An 11,328-nucleotide genomic window follows, 5' to 3' on the forward strand; every position below is an offset into this window, starting at 1 on the left:
TTGCCTGATGAAGAGACAACCATGAGCCCCGGACCGGCGTGGCCGAACCCACTGGCAAAGCACGGGGTCCGTGCTCATGCCACCAGCCTGCCGCTCCCCACAGGCACTCAGCTGGAAAACGGACCCGGGTCCCCCATGACTTGTAGCAACAGAAGAACTAAATCTCAAGCCAGAGCCAGGGCCGAGCGTTCCGAGGCTCAGGGACCCTCAGCCCGCACATAGCTCCAACCGTGCTCGGGACGTTGCCTAGGAGCACGTGGACAGTCGTGTCCACAGAACTGTACTGAGGGATAATCCGAGCACGTGGTCAAGGGACCCCAAACATGCCTTCTCCACACAGTCACATCTGCAGACACAATCGGACCTACAACTTATTTAAATTCCGTGGCGAGTCATGTTACAGTCAAGTTCTGCAAAATCGAAGGTACTCACACAAGCAGTGCTCAGACGTTTCTTCCTAAGGAAACAAACTGTTCACAGTGTCCCACTCAGGACTCACCTCAAAGTGAAGGCCAAGCAGGCATCCCTGCGAGGCCTGGGACTGGTTACCTCAGTTTCCTGATAGAGGCGACTCCAGTCCAGGGGCCAGGCTCAAGGGCAGAAGGGGAAATGACAACTTTTTGGCCAAAAACAGAACTTACAAGGGCACCTAGGTGGCTCAGTTGGTTAAGCGACTATCTTCAGCTCAGGTCATTATCCTGGAGTTCCAGGATCGAGTCCCGTATCAGGCTCCCTGCTCAGCACGGAATCTGCTTCTCCCTCAGACCCTCACCTCTCTCATGCTCTCTCTCTCAAATAAGTAAGATCTTAAAAGAAAAAAAGCAAAAAACAAAAACCCTAAAAACAGAATTTAAAATATTTCAGAACCCAAATCTTTCATTTTGGGTAATAAAAGAGCTGAGGAGTGAGCAAAAGGTGCAAAAGCCATAGGCATCTTTCACACTCAACAGCCCTGCACCTGAGCACTGCCATGGGCACAGGCAGGGTCAGCTACCACACCGATGAGAGCACAAAAGTGTCCTCATCTCACCACTTTACAGACAGCGCCACCTTCGGATGTGGATTCTGAAAAGATAAGCAGCTGTTGTTGTTGTTTTTAATATTTTATTTATTTATTTGACAGAGATCACAAGTAGGCAGAGAGAGAGATAGGAGAAACAGGCTCCCTGCAGAGCAGAGAGCCCGACGTGGGACTCGATCCCAGGACCCTGAGATCATGACCTGAGCCAAAGGCAAAGGCTTTAACCCACTGAGCCACCCAGATGCGCGCAGCTGTTGTTTTAAATAATCCCTAAAACCGGGGCGCCTGGGTGGCTCAGTGGGTTGGGCCTCTGTCTTTGGCTCAGGTCATGATTTCAGGGTCCTGGGATCGAGCCCCACATCAGGCTCTCTGCTCAGCGGGGAGCCTGCTTCTCCCCACTTCCCCGCCTGCTGCTCTGCCTACTTGTGATCTCTGTCAAATAAATAAATAAATCTTTAAAAAAAAAAAACAACCCTAAAACCTTAGGGGTGCCTGGGTGGCTCAGTTAAGCATCCCGCTCTGGTTTCAACTTAGGTCCCAATCTCAGTATGGTGAGGTCAAGCTCCGGGTCAGACTCCCCGCTCAGCAGGGAGTTTGCCAGAGAGTCTCTCTCTCTCTCTCTACCCCCCTCTGTCCCTCCCCCGACTTGCAAGCACACCCCCCACCCAAAATAAATAAAAATCTTAAATAATAATAATCTCTAAAACCTGGGCAATTGCCAAGAACTTTGCTAAGAGCTCACCAAGTCATTACTAATGTGCTCGTTTACCACTGAAAAGGTCTAGTAGTTTTCACAGGGCAAAGGGGTCCACATGGCAAAAAACCTAGGAGTCTACGGACTCAAGCAGGGAGCCCAATTCAGCAGAGTCAGGGCTGGGTAAATACTGGCCAGGAGGGGCAGCTGGTGGCCGCGGGATGCCACCATGCGGGCACCTGGGCTTAGGGTTCACAAATCCTTACAAATCAAGAATCCAGAGTTTTTTAATGACAGCTCTGGACTTCAATGTTGACAGTTAAAAAGTTATTTTATTTTTTTAAAGTAACCTGTACACCCAGTGTAGGGCTCGAACTCACAAACCCGAGATCAAGAGTTGCACACTCCACCAGCTGAGCCAGCCAGGCGCCCCTAGGTTTATAGAAATTTTAAAAACACATTGAGGCCCTAGTAAAATAATGCCTGTGAAGAAAAGGGCAAACAATCCAAAAGAAAAATGGGCCAAACAAATCAATTCACAGAAAAGAATGACCAACGGCCAAGAGGCAGAAGACGCCCAAATGATCAGGAAAGTGCGGGCTCCGAACTGAGGGGCCACAGAATCATCGTGGCACAGCCGACAGGCTGGCAAAACCGGAAACAGCACGTGCCGGGGGGAGCCCATGCCTCTCAGGGTCGTCAGTGGCATGGCGACAGGACTGTGCGCGACAGAAATGCAGATGCCACTGCTTCCCACCAACAATTCTGCTTCTGGGACGCAGCCCCCAGAAATCAAAGCGCCAACACCGCTGGACACAGGCGCCAGGCGTTCTCCGCAGCATCAGTCAGGACGGGTGACCGCACAGGCGCAGAGCCCACCCGGCCATGCCAGGGGCTCCCGACCAGCCTTCCCAGAATGAATCTGCTGTTGCACCCAACAGCGTGGGGGCAACTCCACGTGATAACACTGACCAGGAAATACAGGCTATGACAATCTAATCCCTTCTTAAAACACTGTGACTGAAACCTGGCCGTTTGCAGGGGTATAAAGGATCATGGGAGAATGTGACTTGCAGGCCGGGGAGGGGACTGAGAGGTAAAAGCACCAGGTGTGGTACCATCCCATTACGTAAGATCATGTGTGTCTGTGTATGACAAACGTGCTGGAAAAAGGCCTGGAGGCTTCCAGGGCTCACGGGCTGCCAGTTCGTGACTGTTCACCCCTGGGTCCCCGCACTGATTAAATAACTCAGTAAAGAAAGCTGTCAAAGTTTAACTCCCTACTGACTGCTTGCTCACCACCCAACGTGGCAAAAGACGTGCCGTACAGTCGTTTAAACCCAGACCTGGAGCAGTGGCCCCAGTGTCGACCACGAAGAAGTATACCTTCTCTCTAAGAGGGAGCCACTTGCTCAACGCACAACCCACCACAGTGATAAAACAGTGATGACAGAGGGACAAGCGGCAAGCTGGCCAGGGCACGTGCCTCTGAAGGGTGGTGAGTCACAAGGGATGCGGGAGGAGGGTTGGGGAGAGCAGGGAAGAGCCCAGTGGGAACAGATGCTTACACAGTTGCGTTTCTTGCATAGGAAGACTGAGTCTGAGAGACTGCAAAGCTTCTTTTCTAACACTGCCCTCAGCACTAGTCCCCTGAGACTTCCTTAGGTTGTCATGGAAACCAGCCACACCTGGAGAGGCATCGGGACCCCCTGGGCTTGTGGGGGGACCGAGAGATGACGAAGGGTCTGGGAACGGTGGTATCGGCCCATTCTGACAGGTGTCGCCCTTGCTGGGTACATCCAGGCCTCCTCCTCCATCTGAAGCTCTGGCACCTGGAAAAGAGGGCGGGCTGGTCATCATGGTTTTAACCACCAGATCAAGGTGTTTTCCAGACGCGTGGCTAACACAGGACAGAAGGGACTGCAGATGCAGGGGCGTGAGTTGTCTCCACGCCCCGTGAGACTGCTCGCTCTGGGACGAGAGCAGGCCTCGCTCTCCTCCTGTTAGTGGGCGGTATCGGACAAGCGGCTGGATTGCTCACCGTGGAATCGAGCCTGTGGGATTTAAGTGGTCGTGCTTCCTTTTCACTTAAACAAGACCAGTGAGAAATCCCATGAAAATCTTGTTTTAAAAATAGCAAAAGGAAGTAAATGCTAAAAACACAGCTGACAACGTTCCTAACGGTGCTGGAGACAGCACGCTAACCAGAGCTGCGGCCGCACACGCACACTGGGCCGGTTCCAAAGCTGTCTTCAAAGCATAAGCGTATCCTCCAAAATGAAAGATCTAAGGCAAGGTTACACGAACCGATCCAAACAATTGTGGCAAGGAGTCGGAGTTTGTGCTTCCGTCTGATGAACGCGTGCTAGACGAAAACCCAGGTTCAACCCGCGACGACGACCCGTTTCACCCACTAACATCACTACACACAGATCGGTCAGACACTACATGAAATCTCTTGCCTTGTCAAAAGAAAAAAAAGACTTCTTACAATTAAATCATGTTTACCTTCCCTGTCCCCTCACCCCGGTCAGGGAGGCAGCTGGCGGTCAAGAACCGAGATGGCACCTAGAGGGAGGAAGGGAGGGCCCGGGGGGCCTCTGGGGGTGGTTCCCGAGCCTCCCGCAGGGATCCACATCACTCGGATCCCTGGACGTACCCAGGATGCATCCAGGAAGTTGCCCTCTGCCCAAGCAAATTCAAAACGAGTTTCTGAGATTCCTTAGCTTCAACCAATGCAATGACTCACTGTCATGCTTTCCTGAAAGGAAGAACAATACAAAGGGGACACCACAGACTCAAAGCAGAGGAGCCTGGACCACAGCTCTGACCCGACCGTCTGCTCTTACACAAACATCCCTTCGGCTGCATGTTGGGTGAAGGGAAGGGGAGCCTGCATTTCAGATACGAGGTAATCAGGTCAATACCACTTTCTGATGGGCTTACAGATCTGGGAGAGTCTCTACACCTTCCTGTTCATATGACAAAATAATGTTTTGAGCATTATAGTGTACTTCTAAAAAAATCTAAAAGAAGGGCCAAAAAACGTTACATATATACATTCTCAAACACGAGCCAAACTGTGGATAAGCAAGTAACAAAGATGACGAGACAACGAGAAAATACAGCTACCACCACTTCCCACTGCGTCGGAGTACTGGGGTTTCAGGCACCATTTCTTGCAGTCCTTACAGCCGTCCCGAGGCGCTCGCACCATTCATCTTCCGTTTACACAAGACGTGAAACGAGATCAAGTGAGAGCCCCGCTGGAGGGTTCGCCATCTCGGCAGCGGGTCTGAGAGCGGGCTCCCTGCACATCCTGCCATCGAATCCCCGGTCTTGGGCCCTTGCTGTTACCACCCTGGCCCCGAAGGACAGGTAGTCAACAAAGCCATTTTAGGTGCCTGAACATCATTTGCCAGAACAGAATGCAACCTCCGCCAGCAAACCAGAACATACATACCGTACCACTTCCAAGCACCTTACCCCGACCCTCCTAAGGGGCATAAGAAGCAAGTGAGCAACGCACCCTGCAGTTCTGACGCGTGGCTGACCATCAGCGAACACGCAATGTGGTCCAGTAATCCTAGAGTGCTCCTGGACCTTTTCTGGATCCCAGTTCGTAAAACTCGGGCAACCGCCCGACAAGAGAGGCAGGCCGCCAGGCAGGGAACAGCGTGTCAGTGAAAGCCCACAGACGGCCACCGGAGCAGAGCAGGGCAGCCCCTACCCTGTGTGACATGCACAGTACTTGATTTAAAGTTGCCATCGACTCAGAAAAAACACTCAACGGACTAGTAAAAACACACTCTGAACATAAAGTTCATCATGCTCTTAAACACCACTGTTTTGTTCCAAGATGTAAGAGGCTCCATGTCCTCCTCTTTTAAGGCAAAATGTCACAGCAGAGTACCCGGTGACTTACACTGGGCTTCATCCTGGTCAGCCGGCGCCAATGAGCCTGGGAGCTTGGGGAGGGCCTCCGGGGCAGCTGCGGTGCCGGCGCCAGAGCCAGCCGGCATCCCGTCCATGGTCAGAACGGCACAGGCTGGGTGGAATCTCAGGGGCTGCACAGGAGCTGCTGGCAGGTGTGGTTTCGGCCATCAGCAGTGGCCAAAAGCTTCTGGGAAGAACCACACTAAGCTTTCCATTCCGGGGAGATCTAAAGTCTCATAAGTGGCTTGAACGCAAACCAAGTAATCTCATGGTACCTGATAAGAAGGAAAAAAGAAAGAATTAGGAATCTTCATTCGCCAGGTTTGAGTAATAATTCCAAGACTACCATTTGGCTCCCAACTCACACCTATAAAATAAACACAGACTTATTCATTCAGCAGACAACCCTCGAGTACCTACAATATGCCAGGTTTTGAGGATACAATGCTGAATGTGGGCTGTTCCAGAAGGTGCTTAATGCCTGTGCTGGTGCCTGCTACGGGCCATCCTGCCCAGATGGGGCTGTAACTGGGCCTGTAGGCACTGCAGGGAGCCTCCTAGCAGAGGCAGAGCTTAGGAGGCCGAGGAACTGAGTTATTCATTAAAATATACGTAGTTTGGGTTAAGTAGCCACCTGTGACCAGTGACGCCTGTACTGGACACACAGGGCTCCAAGGACAAGCTCCCCTCCCAGGAGCCTGACCTCATGGTGGAAGACGCAAGTACATGGAACATGGAAACTGTACACTGTATCGGGGAAGCACAGGGAGCTGATGACACGTGGAAAGGTATCCACCTGGGAATCGGGGTCCAGAGAAGGCATCTTACAGCAGGTGACCAGTCTCGTCTTTCACTTCTGTCAGGATCAGCTTTTGGCCCATCCTGCTAGGCTAAAGTTAAGGGAGGAAACCTTCACCCCAAGTTCAGCACCTGGTCACTGTTTTGGAAGTGAACCGAGGATATCCATAACCTACTCCTGATCATCAGATAAGGTCCGACCCACCATTCATGCTGCGGAGATGTTGGCATTTACTCCCTTTAAAGTAAGTTTCACCCTATCCTATTCTGTGTTTCACGAGTTTCAGGACAAAAGTTTACATGCCTTCCTTCTTTAGCTTACAAATTCCATACAGACATTTCAGGTAAGAGCCTGAGCAGACGCCACAGAGGGAGGGGGGCTGATGCTGACGCCACCGCAGGGAAGTTAGATGTGCCTCTTTCTCCACAATCCCCTTGCCGTACCCCTCGACCAGGCAGCCCCTGGCGGTTGACATAATCTGGCCTACCCACGATCAAGTGACTAGTGATGGCAGTGTCCCCCGTGCAAACCCAGGAGTGTCTGGCTTGAGCTCTAATCACCTGCACGTCCCACTCTGCTGCCTGGCACCCTACAGGCCAAAGACACTGTGGCTCAGGACCAGTGCTGGCACGAATGTGAAAAAGTTACACGGACCACTAAGTGTAGAACCAGCACTAAGGGTTGTACTAGAAAGAACCACGACAGAATGTGAGACAACAGAGGTGACTACAATCCAAGCAGCTGACTGAAAGGCTGCGTGCCCGTGTGGCTCACGGCGTATCCCTTACGCAAGTGTTTGAAGGCCGAAAAAATACTGGATCACAGAAACGAAGGGAGTTACTGGGGCTGGCCAGGACGGATCCTGTCTGCAAGGAGCTCTCTATCTTGTTTTTGTCTCCACAATAATCAGTAATCTCTTTCATCCGAAAAGCCTTTCTGGGGTCGGGGAGAGGGGTGGACGGACAAACAGGCTCTTGGAGGCTCCACACCTGTCCCCGCACATCTCACAGGGCCGTCCAAAAATCACTGTTGCACAGGGTCCCAGCACCACGGAAAACCACTTGGCTGCTGTAGATAGCTGATCCCACAGGGACGCCCACAAAGCAAGACAAGGCACACAAGCACAGGGACAGCCAGGCTAGCCCCACATCACAGGCCACTTGCAGAACAGGAAGCCACCAACACAGTGGAATGTGGAATCAACTGTCACTGCACAGGGCACACGGTAGGTGCCGCTCACCCTGACGCATTCCTTAACAAAAGAAAATGTTTGCATTTTGCTTTCCAACGTCCTTGTTTCTGTCCTGTGGAGGCAGGGGTGAAGGCGTGTAAGTCACCTTTCCCTATGATGCCTGAAAAGGTGACAATGGCAGACTGAGTGCTTTTCGGGCAGAAGCCAGTCCCTCTCGCATGGACGCCTCTCCCTGCTTGACCACCAGGTCAACCTCCCAAGGACCCTTCCGGGTCTGCCACTCGGCACTGCTCTCAAGTCTCTCCTGGCCTCAGGAGAAGCTCCCGGCCCGCTCCGTTCTGCCACGGCGATCTCCCCTCCGTGCACGCCGCACTGCAAATGCGTGCGTGCCCCCGTCCTCCAGCCTGCTGCAGGAACCGCGGAGGCAGAAGCCCCGGCTCCAAGTCTGCCCCACTCCTCGAACAGCCCTACTCCGAGCTGTGCTCGGTGCAGGCTCCGGACTTCAGTCTTTGGCCCTGCCAAGTTCCAGCCCTTAGCAACGAAGCTAGCGGCTCCACAACAAAACAGTGTTTGCCTCCCGGACACCAACAGTGCCTTTTCAAACACGGAGAAACTCTAACTATTCTGACTAAAAGTACTTGGAAGCTACGGTCCAGTGAGAGACCGAGAACGTCCCTGGGAGTTCCCAATGGGCAGAGCAGCACGTAATGGCCACATCCCCAGTGAGCAGCGTCGCCTGGGCAAGAAGAAGAGTGGGCGGCCAGCCTTCACTCGGGCCAGAGACAGAACGCGCCAACCGGACAAGGGAAGGCCCAGGGGCGGACGAGGGGCCGCGGAGGAGCACACGCCACCGAGGCAGGCAGTGACAACACTCGACCCCGACACGGTCCGGGAGAGAACTCTGGCTGAGACGTTCGAGTTCCACCCAACCCGGAGACAAATGCGTCAGGCCGCCGGGCACAGCGCTGTCCCGCTCCACTCGTCTAATTCCCTCTGTGCGCTTTCTTGAGAAACAAGAAACCTGCCGAACACCGAGAGATCCTACCCGCGTCAGAGCTGGGTGGCGCAGCCCTCCACAGGTGAGGCCCTGGCTCTGGGACACGCCCCGGTGACTCTCAAGGACGCCTCCTGCAGCCGGACAACCGACCCCACTGCCTGCCTGCCCAGAGCGGCCTCTGGTGAGGGGGCACGTCCCGTCAGGTGGTAAGCTGGCCTTCTCTGTGTGTCCTGTCTCAGGGGGACTGTACTTAGAGCGACTCAGTCGTCAGGGTCTCGTTCCCTCAGTGCTGACAAAAACAGGGCAAGGAGAAGGGTCAGAGAGCTGGGAGCACGGCCCAAGGAAGCTGCTGTTAGTAACATGCATTCCGGTCCCTGGTTTAAAAAACAAAACAATTAAAGGATCAGTCTTCTCACAGCAGCATTTTTTTTTTTAAAACACTTTATCTATTTGACAGACAGAGATTACAAGCAGGGTCGGGGGTGGGGGCAGGGAGCCCGATGCAGGCCTCGCTCCCAGGACCCTGAGATCATGACCTGAGCCAAAGGCAGAGGCTTAACCCCCTGACCCACCCAGGCGCCCCTCACAGCAGCATTTCTGACACCTGCTTTCTGCTGTGTTTCCTAGAGGGAAGAGATGGAACAAAAGCACGACTTACACAGTGTTCATAACTCTGAACGCACGCCGTCGGACATCGACGGTCGTCATACCGAGGAAAGTGGTTCAGGCAAGTGTGTGTGACTTCCGGCTTCCCCCACACAGTGGATTATGTGAGTTCCAGACACACAGGAACAGCTCCACGTACCCCGCCTTCAGTTGCCTCCACTGGCAATTACAAACACCAGGGCCAGAGATCAAACAGGATTTCCTCAAGAAGATAACATGGAGGAGCGCCCGGGTGGCTCAGGGGGTCAAGCCTCTGCCTTCGGCTCGGGTCATGATCTCAGGGTCCTGGGATCAAGCCCTGCATCGGGCTCTCTGCTCAGCGGGGAGCCTGCCACCCTCCCGCCGCCTGCCTCTCTGCCTACTTGTGATCTCTGTCCAATAAATAAAATCTTAAAAAAAAAAAGAACATCTAGCTGAGGCCACACCAGCAACCCACAGGTAAGCAGCCGCCGCAGCGCTGTGGCCAGGGTGGGCTCCAGCGGGTCGGGACGACCCCGCCCTCCGCCCTAAGGCCCTGGCGGACGCCCTAACCACTCCCAGCCGGTCTCCTCAGCAATGCGACTACGAGAAAAAGCACACAAACTTTTGCCAAGATTAAATGCAACAAGGCGCAGTCGGCCCCACACGCTCAATAACCGGCTCCTGCTACTACTGGTGTCCTCCTTGGCTGCGCTCGTCAAAGCTGACCGGTAAAGCCAGCCGGAGACACTCTCCCGCTCACGAAGCACCCGGCTGAGGCCGCCGGCCAAACACCAAACCAAACCACACAACACAACAACAACAAAACAAAACCCAAACCCGCCACTTCTGAATCTGAGTCACGTCGGATGATTTTTACTTTCCTTTCCCGCCGTTCCAGGTAGGGGAACGGAACCTCTCGCTCCAGAGACGGGCTGGCAAGAGCAAAGCATGTGGAGCGTTTCACACGCGGGCGCCACCTGTAACCCGCAGACCACCTCCCGGCGGGGCAGCCGCGCCGACAACAAAACCACCAACCAGGACGGGGCAGCCGCCCGCTCCTCCCCGCCTGCAGGCCCGCGCCCGGCGAGCAGCTCCCTTCTCACGCCGGCCCCCTCCCTCGGGGTCGGCCCGCTGCTGCTCCCCCCGCCCCACACACTCTTGTCCCGCAGACGCACCCACCGCGGCGCCCCGCACTAGGGCGCATCTTCGTGCCCACCGCCTCACTAAGGGGAGCTCGGTGTCAGGACCTGCACGCACAGCGCCCGTCACAGGTGCCCGGAGACCGCAGGCCGCGCTGCCCCCTGCTCCGTTCCGGGGCCCGAGCCTGGCCGCAGCCCCTCGGGCAAGGACCCCGCGCGGCGCCCCGAAGCCGGCCGCAGTCGAGGCGCAGGGCGGGGCGAGCAGCCACGGGCGCGATGCAGCCGACGGCCCGCTAGCCCCCGACCGCGGGTCCCGCCTGTGCCCGGGCAGAACTTCTGCAGCAGGACGAGAGCCCGCGGCCAGGAGCCGCCGGACGCTGCCGAGCCGCCGCGGGAGCCGGGGCGCCTCTGACCGACGCCGCGCACCGCCGCGCACTCAGCGCTCGGGAAGGGCGCGCCGGGCGGGCTTCAAGAAGCCGGTGCCGGGCCCCGAGGCTGCCAACGGCGAGCTGCGGGACCGACGCGGGGCGTCGCCGCTGCGGGGGGAGCCGCGGCCGGCCCTCCGCGTCCGCCCAGGCCCCGGCGCCCCTCGCCCGCCGCCTGGCCTCCGCCCCGACCGCGCCGCGGCTCCCCGCGGCGGTCCCGCGCTTCCCCAGGCCAGAGCCCCCTCCCGGGCGCCTGCCCACGACCCTCACCCGGGCGCTGTGGAAGCCTCGGCGGCCGCCGGCCGCGCTGCCCCAGCGGAGACGTGGCCGCGCGAGGGGCGGGGCGCGGCGAGGCGACGGGCTAGGCCCCTCCGGAAACAAGCTGTGCGCGCAGCCTCCGTTCCGGATGACAGACCGTCCCCTTCTGCTGGCCAGCAGCCGCCCTCAGGCCGGGCTGCCCCGGCCGCACGGTGGGACTCGAGAGCCCACTCACAACTG

The 11,328-nt window shown here is 56.0% G+C and overlaps 1 protein-coding gene across 1 annotated transcript in view; it reads right to left on the reverse strand.

Moving 5' to 3' along the window:
* The window catches only part of GOLGA3 (golgin A3), a 43,950-nt gene extending 32,622 nt beyond the window's left edge, over positions 1–11,328 (reverse strand). The window contains exons 1-3 of the mRNA XM_032849191.1: positions 11,101–11,328; positions 5,641–5,926; positions 3,284–3,547 (exon numbers count right to left, since the gene is read on the reverse strand). Coding sequence (XP_032705082.1) covers positions 3,284–3,547; positions 5,641–5,746 — 370 coding nt within the window. The 5' untranslated portion in view covers positions 5,747–5,926; positions 11,101–11,328. The remainder of the gene's footprint in view (positions 1–3,283; positions 3,548–5,640; positions 5,927–11,100) is intronic.

Source organism: Lontra canadensis, unplaced genomic scaffold (assembly GCF_010015895.1).
Source record: "Lontra canadensis isolate GAN:19392208 unplaced genomic scaffold, GSC_riverotter_1.0 scaffold220, whole genome shotgun sequence".
NCBI lineage: Eukaryota > Metazoa > Chordata > Mammalia > Carnivora > Mustelidae > Lontra > Lontra canadensis.